This window comes from Crocuta crocuta, unplaced genomic scaffold (assembly GCF_008692635.1).
Source record: "Crocuta crocuta isolate KB4526 unplaced genomic scaffold, BGI_CrCroc_1.0 scaffold54, whole genome shotgun sequence".
Classification (NCBI taxonomy): Eukaryota; Metazoa; Chordata; class Mammalia; order Carnivora; family Hyaenidae; genus Crocuta; species Crocuta crocuta.
The window spans coordinates 3,606,712-3,622,350 of NW_027530356.1; the positions used below are offsets into that span (position 1 = coordinate 3,606,712).

Here is a 15,639-nt window from a genome sequence, read left to right on the forward strand (position 1 = left end):
TGTGCTGAGTGTGGAACCTGCTTGGGATTCTCTCCACCTCTCCCCACCCCTCTCTCTGCCTCTTATTCGCTTGTGTACTTTCTCTCAAAATAAATCAGTAAACTTAGAAAGAAAAAAAAAAAAGATAAAAACAAAAAGGTGAGATTGATTTAAATACTATAACCTAAAGTATATTTCTATATTCAGTTAATATAAACAATTATAAATAGATTTTTCATTCTTTTTGTTCTAAGTATTTACAATCCGGTGTATATTTTATATTTTTATAGCAAATCTTAAATGAGACTAGCCGTATATCAAGTGTTCAGTAGCTGCATGTACCTAGTGGCTACCATATTGGGCAGCGTAGGTCTGTAGTCTTTAAATTTTTTCTCTGCTTCAGCTAGAAATTAGTGAACTTGGAATTTGGGTATTTCTCCCATAATTTTGTTGTTTTATAGATGAAGTGGTTTTTTTTTTTTGTTTTTTTTTTTACTGTCATGGTTACCTCCTAATGATTTTTATCTTAAATTCTATTTTACTTGATATATCAGCTTTTTTTTTTTTGCTTAGTATTTTCATGGCATATCTTTATTCCTTTATATTTTACCTTTTTATTTTCCTCAATGTCTCATTAAGGTTTAATCTTGTGTCTTATAAATAGCATACAGTTGAATTTTTTCTTATCCAATATGATACACTCTTCAAAAAAAAACCTAATGAATTTAATCCATTTACATTTTTGTGATTATGCATACATTTGGAATAATTTCTGTTGTTTACTTTTAGTTTTTTTCTTCTTTACAGATTTGGATTACTTCACTTTTTCTTTCTCCTACTGGTTTAAAAGCTGAGATTATGGTGTTATTCTTCTAGCGGTTATTATTCAATTTATAAAAAGTATTTATTGAGGTATAATTAACATATAACAAACTGCACATATTTAAATTGTACTGTTTGTTAAGTTTTTTTTCTTAAATAGTTTATTGTCAAGTTGGTTTCCATATAACACCCAGTGCTATTCCCAACAAGTGCCCTCTGTGCCCATCAGCCCTCAGTTTGTTCTCAGCGTTCGAAAGTCTCTCATGGTTTGCCTCCCTCCCTCTCTCCAACTATTTTTCCCTTCTCCTCCCCTATGGTCCTCCATTAAGTTCCTCCTAATCCACCTATACGTGCAAACATATGGTATTTGTCCTTCTCTGCCTGACTTATTTCACTCAGCATAACACCCTCAAGTTCCATCCAAGTTGCTACAAATGGCCAGATTTCATTCTTTCTCATTGCCATGTAGTATTCCATTGTATAGATAAACCACATCTTCTTCTTTTATTTTTATTTTTTTATTTTTTACTATTTATTGTCAAATTGGGATAAACTACATCTTGATCCATTCATCCACATCCTCACCAGCATCTAGTAGGGTCTCTTGATTTGTTTATTTTAGCCACTCTGACTGGTGGAGGTGGTGTGTGGTTTTGATTTGTATTTCCCTGATGATGAGTGACACTGACCATCGTCTCATGTGTCTGTTGGCCATCTGGATGTCTTCTTTAGAGAAGTGTCTGTTTATGCTTTCTGCCCATTTCTTCACTGGATTATTTTTCAGGTGTGGAGTTTGGTGAGTTCCTTATAGATTTTGGATACTAGCCCTTTATCTGATAATGTCATTTGCAACTATCTTTTCTCATTCCGTCAGTGGCCAGTAGTTTTAATGATTGTTTCCCTTGCCGTGCAGAAGCTTTTTATCTTGATGAGGTCCCAGTAGTTCATTTTTGCTCTTAATTCCCTTACCTTTGGGGATGTGTAGAGTAAGAAACTGCTGTGGTTGAGGTCAAGGAGGTTGTTTCCTGCTTTCTTCTCTAGGGTTTTGATCATTTCCTGTCTCACATTCAGGTCCTTTATCCATTTTGAGTTTATTTTTGTGTATGGTGTGAGAAAGTGGTCTAGTTTCAGTCTTCTGCATGTTGCTGTCCAGTTCTCCCCGCACCATTTGTTAAAGAGGCTTTTTTCCATTGGATACTCTTTCCCACTTTGTCAAAGATTAGTTGGCCATATGTTTGTGGGTCCAATTCTGAGTTCTCTATTCTGTTCCATTGGTCTGTGTGTCTGTTTTTGTGCCAATACCATACTGTCTTGATGATGACAGCTGTGTAGTAGAGGCTGAAATCTGGAATGGTAATGCCTCCCATTTTGGTTTTCTTCTTCAATATTACTTTGGCTCTTCGGGGTCTTTTGTGGTTCCATACAAATTTTAGGATAGTTTGTTGTAGCTTTGAGAAGTATGCTGGTGCAATTTTGATTGGGATTGCATTGAAGGTGTAGATTGCTTTGGGTAGTAATGACATTGTAACAATATTTATTCTTCTGATCCATGAGCATGGAATGTTTTTCCATTTCTTTGTGTCTTCTTCAGTTTCCTTCATAAGTTTTCTACAGTTTTCATCATACAGATCTCATATTTTTGGTTAGGTTTATTCCTAGGTTTGTGATGGTTTTTTGTGCAGTTGTGAATGGGATCAGTTTCTTGATTTCTATTTCTGTTGCTTCATTGTTGGTGTATAAAAATGCAACCGATTTCTGTACATTGATTTTGTACCCTGCAACTTTGCTGAATTCATGGATCGTTNGGACGCTTAACCGATGAAGCCACCCAGGCGCCCCTCTTTTCTTTTGTTAATGTGGTATATCACACTGATTGATTTGCAAATATGGAAACAGCCCTGTAACCCATAAATGAATCCCGCTTGATCATGGTGGATAATTCTTTTTATGTGCTGTTGAATTTGATTTGCAAGTATGTTGTTGAGGATTTTGCATCTGTATTCATCAAGGATATTGTCCTGTAGTTCTCTTTTTTTTGTTGGGTTTCTGTCTGGCTTGGGAATCAAAGTGATTCTGGCTTTGTAGAATGAGTCTGGAAGTTTTCCTTAGATTTCTATTTTTTGGAATAGCTTGAGAAGAATGGGTATTAACTTTGATTTAAATGTCTGTTAGAATTCCCCAGGGAAGCCATCTGGTTTAGGGCTCTTATTTGTTGGGAGGTTTTTGATAACTGATTCCATTTCTTCACTAGTTATGGGTCTGTTCAGATTTTCTATCTCTTACTGTGTGAATTTTGGTAGTGACTGTGTGTTTAGGAATTTTCCCATTTCTTCTAAGTTGTCCAGTTGGCATTTAATTTTTCATAGTATTCCCTGATAATTGCTGTATTTCTGAGGGATTGGTTGGTTGTAATAAGTCCATTTTCATTCTTGATTTTCTCTATTTGAGTGCTCTCTCTTTTCTTTTTGAAAAACCTGGCTAGAGGTCTGTCAATTTTATTTAGTTTTTCAAAAAACTGACTCTTGGTTTCATTGACCTGTTAACTGTTTTTTTGGATTCTATATTGTTTATTTCTGCCCTGATATTTATTATTTCTCTTCTCCTACTGGGTTTGGAGTGCTTGTTTCTCTCCTTCTAGTTGCTTTAGTGCGCTGTTAGATTTTGTATTTGCACTTTTTCTAATTTCTTGAAATAGGCCTGGAGTGCAATGTACTTTCCTCTTAGGACTGCCTTTGCCACCTCCCATAGAGTTTGAATTGTTGTATTTTCATTTTCATTTGTTTTCTAATTGCCTGATTGGCCCATTTGTTCTTTAGTAGGGTGTTCTTTAACCTCCATTTTTTGGAGGTTTTCCAGACTTCTTCCTGTGAATGATTTCTAGTTTCATAGCATTGTGATCTGAAAGTGTACATAGTATGATCTCAATTCTTCTATGTTTATCGAGTGCTGCTTTATGACTCAGTATCTGATATGTCTTGGAGAATGTGCCATGCACACTGAGAAGAGAATGAATTCCATGGCCTCAGGATGTGGAGTTCTAAATATATCTGTCAAATTGATCTGGTCCAATGTGTCATTCAAGTCCATTGTTTCTTTGGTGATTTTCTGTCTAGTTGATCTATCCATTGCTGTAAATGGAGTATTAGAGTCCCCTGCAGTTAGCACATTCTTGTCCATAAAATTGTTTCTGTTTGTGATTAACTCTTTTATGTATTTGGGTGCTCCCGTATTCAGTGCGTAGACATTTATAATTGTTAGCTCTTCCTGATGGATAGACCCTGTAATTATTATACAGTGCCCTTCTTCATCCCTTGTTACTGCCTTTACTTTAAAGTCCAGCTTGTCTGATATGATAGCTACTCCAGCTTTCTTTTGACTTCCTGTAGCATGATAGATATTTCTCCATCCCCTTCCTTTCATTCTGAAGGTGTCCTCAGGTCTAAAATGTTTTCTTGTAGACAGCAAATAGATGGATTTTGTTTTTGTATCCATTCTACTACCCTGTGTCTTTTGATTGGAGCATTTAATCCATTTACATTCAGTGTTATTATTGAAAACTATCTGTTTAGAGTCATTGTGTTCTCTGTAGGATTCGTGCTTGTGGTGATGTCTCTGGTACCTTGTGTTCCTTGCAACATTTCCCTCATAGAATCCCCCTTAGGATTTCTTGTAGGGCTGGTTTAGTGGTGACGAATTCTTTCAATTTTTGTTTATTTGGGAAGACTTTTATCTCTCCTTCTATTCTGAATGACAGGCTTGCTGGATAGAGGATTCTTGGCTGCATATTTTTTCTGCTCATCACATTGAAGATTTCCTGCCATTCCATTCTGGCCTGCTAAGTTTCAGTAGATAGGTCTGTCACCACTCTGATAGGTTTCCCTTTGTAAGGGCCCTTTTATCCCCAGCTACTTTCAGGATTCTCTCTTTGTCCTTATATTTTGCCAGTTTCGCTATGATATATCATGCAGAAGATCGATTCAAGTTACATCTGAGGGGAGTTCTCTGTGCCTCTTGGATTTCAGTGTCTGCTTCCTACCCCACATTGGGGAAGTTCTCTGCTATAATTTGTTCAAGGACTCCTTCAGTGCCTTTCCCTCTTTCTTCCTCTTCCCGAATTCCTATGATATGTATATTGTTCCATTTGATTGTATCACTTAGCTCTCGAACTCTCCTTTCGTGTTCCTGGATCAGTTTATCTCTCTTTTTCTTGGCTCCCTCTTTTTCTATAATTGTGTCTGCTAACTCATCTATTCTCCTCTCTCTCTTTAATCCGTGCATTGGACTCCTGCATTTTATTATTCATCTCATTTATAGCATTTTTAAATTTATCACAACTATTTTTAAGTTCCATAGTCTTTGTTGCAATAGTTTCTTTGATGTCTTCCATGCCTTTTTCAAGTGCAGTGATTAACTTTATAACTATTGTTCTAAATTTTTGTTCAGTTATGTTGCTTATATCTGTTTTGAGCAGTTCTTTAGCTTCATTTCTTCCTGGAATTTCCTTAGAGGAGAGTTCTTCAGTTTCATCATTTTGGCTATTTTTCTGTCTCTCGTTAGTTTTAAAAGCTTGTTGTGCACACTGCACCTGCGAGTGCTGCTGTATTAAAGAAGCCTCATTGACTGTCCAGGGCCTGTCCATTCAGGACGTGGTCTTTGAATGGTGTCTCTTGGTCTCTGTTGTTGAGACTTTGGTTATTTTATTTCCCTGCTCATAGTGGTATTTAGGACTCTCCACCATATGTACTTTGGCTTGTTTCTTGAGGTAGCCATTTATGACTGGTGTAATCTGTAAATTTTCTCTGTCTTGTTCCTCTTTCCACTAAATATTCTACGTGTTGACAAAATGGTTGTGTGTGTGTGTAAACTCCTTGTGTGTGTGATGGGGAGGGTCGGAACAGGAGGGCACCAGAGGAAAAGCCTGAGAATATGTGGAGGCCCTTTTGCTTTTCCCCAGTTTGGTAAATTTTGACACACACACATGTGCATGCACACACACACACACACACACAAACACACACACTTGTGAAACCACTACCATAGTCAAGATACCGAAATATCAATCAACTCAACAAACTTCCTCATGCACCTTGATAATCCCTGCCTCCCACCCCGTCAGGTCCTCATTCTCTTCCTACCCTCCATCCCTAGACAGCTGCAGATCTGCTTTTGGTCACTACAGATTAGTTTGTATTTTCTTCAACTTTCTACACATGGGATTATACATTATGTACTCTTTTGTGTATGCCTTCTTTCTCTCAGAATAATTATTTTGAGGTTTATACATTTTATTGTGTATGTTGATTCATTTTTTTTAACCCAGTTATGTTTGATTATATGAATGTATCACAGTTTTTTTTTTTAATCCATTTACCCATTTGATAGGCATTTGGGTTATTTCTGGGTTTTGGATATTACAAATAAAGCTGACATGGACATTTGTGTACAAGCTGTTATACAGACATGTGCTTTTATGCCTATAAGTAGGAGTCGGGTGATTGAGTCATACGGTAATTGTGTGTTTACATTTATAAGAATTCATCAGCATTCCAAAGTGTCTGTACCAGCTGTGTGTCACAGTGCCAGTTCCTCCACCTCCTGGCCAACACTCGATATAGTCAGTCTTTTTAATTTTAGTCATTCTCTACTATACAGTGGTATTTGTGATTTGAATTGTCATATTCTCATTGACTAATTATGTTGAATTGAGTATGTCTTCTGGTGCTTATTTGCCATGCATATATCTGCTGTGGTGAAGGCTTGTTAAAATATTTTGCCCATTTTTTTCCTATTGGGTTGACTGTTTTTTGTTTTTTTGTTATTATGTTTTGAGTTCTGCATACAAATCCCTTATCAAATATGCAATTTACAACTATTTTCTCTTAGTCTGTGGCTTGTTTTTTATTTTTTAATAGGGTCTTTGGAGGACAGAAGTCCTTCACGTTGATATAGTCAAATTTGTCAAAATTTTCTTTTTTTTTCTTAAATAGTTTATTGTCAAGTTGGTTTCCATATAACACCCAGTGCTATTCCCAACAAGTACCCTCCTCCGTGCCCATCACCCCCTTTCCCCTCTCTCCCACCCCCCCATCATCCCTTATTTTGTTCTCAGCATTCAAGAGTCTCTCATGGTTTGCCTCCCTCTCTCTCCCCAACTATTTTTCCCCTTCTCCTCCTGCATTGTCCTCCATTAAGTTCCTCCTAATCCACCTATACATGCAAACATAGGTATCTGTCCTTCTCTGCCTGACTTACTTCACTCAGCATAACACCCTCAAGGTCCATCCATGTTGCTGCACATGGCCAGATTTCATTCTTTCTCATTGCCATGTAGTATTCCATTGTATAGATAAACCACATCTTCTTGATCCATTTGTCAGTTGATGGACACGTAGGCTCTTTCCATGTTTTAGCTATTGTTGAGAGTGCTGCTATGAACATTGGGGTACTTGTGCCCCTATGCATCAGCACTCCTGGATCCCTTGGGTATTCCTAGCAGTGCTATTGCTGGGTCCTAGGGGAGTTCTATTGTTAATTTTTTGAGGAACCTCCACACTGTTTTCCAGAAGGGCTGCATCAGTTTACCTTCCCACCAACAGTGTGGGAGGGTGCCCGTTTCTCCACATCCTCACCAGCATCTACAGTCTCCTGATTTGTTTATTTTAGCCACTCTGACCAGTGTGAGGTGGTATCTCAGTGTAGTTTTGATTTGTATTTCCCTGATGATGAGTAACACTGAGTCAAAATTTTCTTTTTATGGTTGTTACTTTTGACATTTGGCTCTGCCCCTGTGGACTTCTTTTCATTTTTGCAAGCATAGTAATTTATAGTTGAAATGTTTTGTAGATTTTATCCAGCATTTCTGAATATGCATAGTATAGGTGTTATGTAGTACTTCTATTCAGTTTGCTGCTACAGCTGAGAGCGTAGTGATTAATAAATGTTTGAAAATTTATTAGTTTGTAATTTACAGGAATTTCAACTCTGCCTTCTTGCTCTAGTGGAATCTTTGTAACCTATGGTCTACCACTTATATTTGCAAAAAAAACACCAGTTCTATGCTATTTATAATGTTTCTGTTAAAGTAAGTAAAGATAATTTGGGTCAGTGAATAAAATACAAAGCATAATATTTGGGATAACTAATCACTTATGTAATTAGTGCTTCAATTAATAATAATATGACTAGGGTGTAAGTAAACTAAATTTGATTTGCAGCAGCTATCCAGAAACTTAAAATATATGTATTATTTTAATGGCTATTTTCTATTTGCATGTTTAATATCTGATTTTTTTTTTCTTTTAGATCACAAAATTTGTCCAGGATAGACACAGAGCTAGAAGAAACAGACTTCGTAAAGATCAACTTAAGAAACTCCCTGTGCATAAATTCAAGAAAGGTAAGTGGATATTTTTATTTTCTAAATAATCACCATTAGTTTATTTAAGAATACATGGTGACCTTACTTTAATACTCCCTTCTCTGTCTTTGCCATACAGTGTGCCTAATACTCTGTTAATGTGGGAGATGGTCTTTTGCTGTGGTGTACTCTGGTGAAGGCAAGACGGGGGTAAATGGACTGTGGAGAATTTACTAACAGTAGTGAAACTTGACCAGAATGCTTTTTATTGTCACCATGTGCCAGCAATTCTGTACCTAAGTGGATAAAATACTTCTGTGCGTTAGGATGGTCTACTCCCCCTGACACTGGCTCCGCTCCCTCTCCCACCATACACCACCCACTGTATTAACACTGAATTAACTAAACACATAATTAATAGTGTTGCATTAACTAAACACACATGTAGCTATTATATGTCAATATATTTTAAGTATATTGTTTCATTTAATTTTCATATTCCTCTGAACTGGGTACTTTAATGGGCATTATGGATGAGGAAATAGAGGGTCAGAGAGGCAAAAAACTTTAATGCCACACAGCCAGCACTGAGAGCTGGGAATGGGTGTGTGTCTAATAATCTAGACAGTATAATTTCTACTGCTTATGCTTTAGTGAGCTTTTAGTGCAGGTGCATTCTTGTTAAATCCTTTTAGCTGTTAGTCCCCAGACTTTTCAGTTTCATATACCAGTTAAAGTATTCTGTTTTTTTTTTTAATTTATCAGAGAAGATGCATAGAGAGGAGAAATGGTGAAGGCATTAAAATTCTGCCAAAATTTTGTTTTCCAAGTAATAAAGTATTTTAAAAACCTTCCATTTATAATAACCATTATTCTATGAAAAATACAAAATTTAATTTAAAAAAGTACCATGTGTTAAGAGGAATAAGTAGAGACATCTATAAAAATCTACTACACTGTCATCATTCAGTGTAGATTAAGTAGAAGTTATTCATAGGTTAAAAGTGGTTTGAGGACTGACTTTAGGGATGACTTTTTTATTTTTAGCTCCATTTTGTGTTTATTTTTGTGTTTCCTAAACCCAGAAAAATAGTTTAAAAGGTTGGTATTGTCCTGGGCATGCATAGTTGGTTTTTCATCTTAATAAGATGAGTAGACATTATAGGATTTTGAGCATAGGAAAGGTAATATGTCAATTAATTATTAAAAGGGTCTTTCTGCTGCTATGTTAAGAATAGGGTGTAGAGGGATAAGGGTATAAGCAGAGAGACCAGATAAAAGGCCATTGCAGTAATCCAAGTGAGATATGACGGTGGTTTAGACTAAGTTTTAGCAGTGGAAGAGGTGAAGAAATCTTAAATTCTGGGTATATTTGGAAGATGGAATACACTGGATTTATTAGCAGACTAGATGTGGGGAGAAAAAACATGGATGACTCCAGATAGGAAGAATGGCATTGCCTTAAACAAAAATAAGGAAATGGTTAATAGATGGTGGAGCAGGTTTTGAATGAAAATTGAGGAAATTTGTTTTGGGTATATGAAATTTTAGATGTCTAGTAGATGTTATAAATGAGTCTGGAGTTTAAGAGAGGGACCCGACCTGGAAGTATTGTATAAAGATGTTTTTTTGTTTTGTTTTGTTTTGTTTTGTTTTTATTTCTAGAAGAGAGAGAGAGAGAGAGAGCATGGGCAGGGGAGGGTCAGAGAGAGAGGGAGACACAGACTCTGAAATAGGCTCCAGGCTCCGAGCTGGCAGTCAGCACAGAGCCCAACGCGGGGCCCGAACTCACGAACCGCGAGATCATGACCTAAGCGAAAGTCGGACGCTTAACCAACTAAGCCACCCAGGCGCCCCTGTATAAAGGTGTATTTAAATCATGAGTCTGGGTGATAGCACCAAGAGAATAAGTATAGGTGGACAGGAGAATACCAAAGACATAGGGCAGCATTCCAACTCTAAGTAAGAAAGAAGAGGAACTGGCAGTGGAGATGGAGCACGAGTGACCAGTTATGTCAGGGGAAAATCAGAAGAGAGGGATTTACTGGAAACTGAAGAGATGTAAAAAAAGAGCAAGGAGTAATAACCTGTGTCAAATGCTCCTGATAGATAAGTAAGATGAGAGCCAAAAGTTGACCATTAGAAGTTATTGATTGTCTTGGTGAGCAGTTTTGACAGGCCAAAACCCGACTGTGATGGGTTTAAGAAAGAATGGAAGGAAAAGGATCAGAGGCAGTAACTACAAACGTTTTCAAGCAATTTAACTACAAACAGAAACAAATAGGGTAATAGCTGATAGAGAAGCTGGGTTAAGAAGTAACAACATGTTTGCTGAAGGAAATCGATGATACAGGTGACAATGGGAGAATTGCTGTAATGTCTCTGAGAAGGTGAGGAGGAAGGGGCTGTGGGTGCGCAAACAGGTGGACTGGCCTCACATAGTAACATGGAGAGTTGAGCTAAGGGAAGGTAGAAATATGTGGGTGCAAAATCCTGGGACGTGGGTGTTTATGATGGTAAGTCTGTAGAAGTTTTTTTTTACTCTCATTTTCAATGAAGCAGGAAACACAATCGTCAACTATAGATGACAATGGGAGAGGAGATGTCAGAGGTTTAGAGCAGAAAGATATGAAATATTCCAGGAGAGTAAGTGGGCAGATGGACCAGGGTGATGTAGCATGATTTCCTGGCAGCCTGAACCTCCCTTTAAGGCTTATTATTGTGAACCAGTCAACATAATGGTGTTTTTCTCACTTATTTATTTTGAGAGAGAATACGAGTGGGCAGAGATGGGGGGAATCTCAAGCAGGCTCTTCACTGTCAGCACAGAGCTCCACACAGGGCTTGAACTCATGAAACTGAGATCATGACCTGAGCCAAAATCAAGAGTTATAAGTTTAACCAGCATAGCCACCCAAGCACCCCTGGAGTGATGTTTATCCTTACCATCTTGTTTTTTTGTTTTGTTTTGTTTTTGTTTTTTTAATGTGAAGTATAACATGCAAGAAATAGAACATTACTAGCACCCCAGAAACTATTGCATACCCTTCTGGATTATAATCCTTTCCTTCTCACTGGAAGACCATTCAGGTTTATGATAATCATTTCGTTGTTTTTGTGTTAAGTTTTGCCACCTGTGTATTCATTCCAAAACAGTATGATTGAATTTTTCCTATTTTTGAATTGAAATTTTTTAAAGTTTTTATTTTAATCATTTGGTGCTCATCACGACAAGGGCACTTCTTACTTCTTAATCCCCATTACTTCATCCCCTCTTCTAGTAACCATCAGTTTGTTTTCTTTGGTTAAGAGTCTGTTGCTTGGTTTCTCTCTCTCTTTCTTGCTCTCATCTTTCATCTCTCTCTCTCTCTGCTTCGTTTGTTTCTTAAATTCCACATATGTGTGAAATCATATGGTATTTGTCTTTCTCTGGTTGCCTTATTTTGCTTAGCATTGTACTCCACCCATGTCATTGCAAATGGCAAGATTTCATTCTCTTGTATGGTTGAATGTGTTCCATTGTATACATACCACCTCTTCTTTATCCACTCATCAGTTGATACTTGAGCTGCTTCCATATCTTGGCTGTTGTAAATAATGCTGCTGTAAACATAGAGGTGCGTGTATCCCTTTGAATTAGTGTTTTTATATTCTTCGGGGAAATACCCAGCAGTGTGATTGCTGGATCATGGCATAGTTCTATTTTTAACTTTTTGAGGAAAGTCCATATTGTCTTCCAGAGTGGCAGCACCAGTTTGCATTATCACAAACAGTGCTAGAGGGTTCCTTTGTCTTCACATCCTCACTTCCACCTGTTGTTTCTTGTGTTTTTGCTATTAGCTCTTCTGACAGGTGTGAGGTGATATCTCATTATTGTTTTGATTTGTATTCCCTAATGATGAGTGACAATGAGCAACTGTTCACGTGTCTGTTGGCCATCTGTATGTCTTTTTTAGAGAAATAACTGTTCATGTCTCTTGCCCATTTTTTAATTTTTTTTTTTTTTAATTTTTTAAATCGAGAGAGACAGAGACAGAATGCGAGTGGGGCAGGGTCAGAGAGTGAGGGAGACACAGAATCTGAAGCAGGCTCCAGGCTCTGAGTTGTCAGCACAGAGCCCAACGCGGGGCTCGAGCCCACAAACCGTGAGATCGTGACCTGAGCTGAAGTCTGATACTTAACTGACTGAGCCACCCAAGTGCCCCTGCTCATTTTTAACTGGATTGTTTTTTGGATAATGAGGGTTTGTTATTGTTGTTTGTTTTAGCGGGCATTGAGTTTTATAAGTTCCTTATATATTTTGGCTATTAACCCTTTATTAGACATGTCATTTGCAAATATTTTCTTCCATTCACTAGGTTGCCTAGTTTTGTTAATTGTTTCCTTTGCTGTGCAGAAGCTTTTTTATTTTGATGCAGTCCCAACAGTTTATTTTTGCTTTTGTTTCTCTTGCCTCAGGAGACCTGTTTAGAAAAATGTTTCTATAGCCAATGTCAGAGAAATTACTGCCTGTGCTCTCTTCTGGAAATTTTATGGTTTCAGGTCTTACATTTAGGTCCTTAATCCATTTTGAGTTTACTTTTGTGTATAGTGTAAGAAAGTGGTTCACTTTCATTCTTTTGCATATAGCTGTTGTTTTCCCAACATCATTTGTTGAAGAGACTGTCTTTTTCTCATTGTATATTTTTGCTTTCTTTGTCAAAGATTAATTGACCATATTCCCATGGTTTTATTTCTGAGTTTATTTCTATTCCATTCTGTTGATCTATTTTTGTGCCAGTACCACACTGTTTTTGATTACTACAGCTTTGTAGTATATCTTGAAATTTGGGATTGTCATATCTCCAGGTTTGTTTTTCTGTTTCAAGATTGCTTGGCTCTTTGTGGTTTTTTGTGGTTCCATACCAATTTTAGGATTGTTTGTTCAAGTTCTGTGAAAAGTGCTGTTGGTATTTTGATAGGGATTGCATTAAATCTATAGATTGCTTTGGGTAGTATGGACACTGTAACAATATTTAACAATGGGCTTCTAGTCCGTAAGTATGGAATATCTGTTCATCTCTTTGTGTCATCTTATATTTCTTTCCTAAGTGTTTTATAGTTTTCAGAGTATAGTCTTTCACCTCCTTGGTTAAGTTTATTCCTAGGTATTTTATTTTTGGTGCAATTATAAATGGGATTATAGTCTTAATTTCTCTTTCTCTCTCCAGCTTCATTATTAGTGTATAGAAATGCAATAGATTTCTGTATAGTGATTTTGTATCTTGCTAACTTACTAAATCCATTTATCAATTCTAGAAGATTTTTGGCAAGTCTTCAGGGCTTTATGTATAATAGTATCATGTCATCTGCAAGTTGTGAAAGTTTTACTTCTTTACCAATTTGGATGCCTTTTAGTTCTTTTTGTTGTCTGATTGCTATGGCTAGGACTTCCAGTACTATGTTGAATAAAAGTGGTGAGAATGGACATTCTTGTTCTGTTCCTGACTTTAGGGGAAAAGCTCTCAGTCTTTCCCCATCAAGTATGATGTTAATTGTGGATTTTTCATATATGTCCTTTATTATGTTGATGTATGTTCCCTCTAAACCTACTTTATTGAGAGTTTTTATCCTGAATGAAGTTGTATTTTGTCAAATGCTTTTTCTGTACCTATTGAAATGATTGTATGGTTTTTATCCTTTTGTTGATGTTATATAGCAAGTTGATTAATTTGTGAATATTGAGCCACCCTCACATCCCCAAAGTAAATTCCACTTGATCTTGGTGATTTAAGTGTATAGTTGGATTTGGTTTGCCAGTTTTGTGGTGTCTTTATCTGGTTTTGGTATCAGGGTAATAATATTGGCCTCATAGAATAAATTTGGAAGCTTTCCTTCCTCTTCTGTTTTTTAGAATAGTTTGAGAAGCATAGGTATTAACTCTCCTTTAAAATGTTTGGTAGAATTCACTTGTGAAGCCATCTGGTCCTGGACTTTTTGCTTGTTGGGAGTTTTTTGATTAGTGATTCAATTCTGTTGCTGGCAATCAGTCTGTTAAAATTTTCTATTTCTTCCTAATTCAGTTTTGGAAGGTTATATGGTTCTAGAAATTTATCATTCCTTCCAAGTTGTCCAATTTGTTGGCATACAGTTTTTCATAATGTTCTCTCATAATTCTTTGTATTTCTGTACTATCAGTTGTTATTTCTCTATCATTTCTGATTTTGTTTCAGTTATCTCTCTCTCCCACTCTTACACTCTCTCATGAGTCTGGCTAAACGTCTATCAGTTTTGTTGATCTTTTTGAAGAACCAGCTCCTGGTTTCATTGATCTGTTCTTTTGGGTGTTTTAGTTTCTATTTCGTTTACTTCTGCTCTAATCTTTATTATTTCCTTCCTTTGTTCTTTTTCTAGCTACTTTAGGTGTAAGGTTAGGTTATTTATGAGATGTTTTCTTGTTTCTTAAGTTAGGCCTATATTGCTGTAAACTTACTCTTATAAAAGCTTTGCTGCATCCCAAAGATTTTGGACCACTGTGTTTTCATTTTCATTTGTTGCTATGTATTTTTTTTTTAAATTTTCTCTTTGATTCTTGGTTGACCCATCCATCGTTTAGTAGCATGTTATTTAACTTCCATGTATTGGTGCTCTTTCCAGATTCTTTTCTTGTGGTTGCTTTCTCGTTTTACACTGTTGTGGTCAGAAAAGATGCAAGGTGTGACTTCAGCCTTTTTTAATTTGTTGAAATTTGTTTTTTGTCCTAATATTTGATCTATTCTGTTTTCCATGTGCACTTGAAAACAATGTGTATTCTGATGTTTCAGGATGGAATATTCTGAATATATCTGTTAGATACATCTGGTCCAATATGTATTTCAGAGCCACTGTTTTCTTTTTCTTTTTTTTTTTTTTAATTTGTAATGTTTTATTCTGAGAGAGAGAGAACGTGAGTAGGAGAGGGTCAGAGAGAGAGGGAGATACAGAATCTGAAGCAGGCTCCAGGCTCTGAGCTAGCTGTCAGCACAGAGCCCAAAATGGGGCTTGAACCCACAAACCACGAGATCATGACCTGAGCCAAAGTTGGACGCTTAACCGACTGAGCCCCAAGGCGCCCCTCAGAGCCACTGTTTTATTTATTTTTTGTTTGGATGATCTATCCATTTATATAAGTGGGGTGTTAAAGTCACCTACTGTTATGGTATTACAATCAGTTCCTTCCTGCTGGTTACTGGCTGCTAAATGAATCTGGGTGCTCCCATGTTGGATGTGTAACTGTTTACAATTGTTACATCTTCTTGATTGTACCCTTTATAATTATATAGTATCCTTCTTTGTCTCTTATTACAGTCTTTGTTTTAAAGTTTATTCTGTCTTCCTTGGCTTTTTTCACTTCCGTTTGCATGTTAAATGCCTTTCCATCCTTTCACTTTCAAGTTGCATTTGTCTTTAGGTCTTAAGTAGTCTATTGTGTGCAGCATATAAATGGGCCTCGTTTTTTTTTT

General features: G+C 36.8%; 1 protein-coding gene across 3 annotated transcripts in view; it reads left to right on the forward strand.

Annotated features, from left to right (window-relative positions):
• Positions 1 to 15,639, forward strand: part of RNF13 (ring finger protein 13) — a 164,406-nt gene that overhangs the window by 104,821 nt on the left and 43,946 nt on the right. For all 3 annotated transcript variants that reach the window (XM_077765892.1, XM_077765891.1, XM_077765893.1), the window contains one exon: positions 8,104 to 8,197. In XM_077765892.1, coding sequence (XP_077622018.1) covers positions 8,104 to 8,197 — 94 coding nt within the window. The remainder of the gene's footprint in view (positions 1 to 8,103; positions 8,198 to 15,639) is intronic.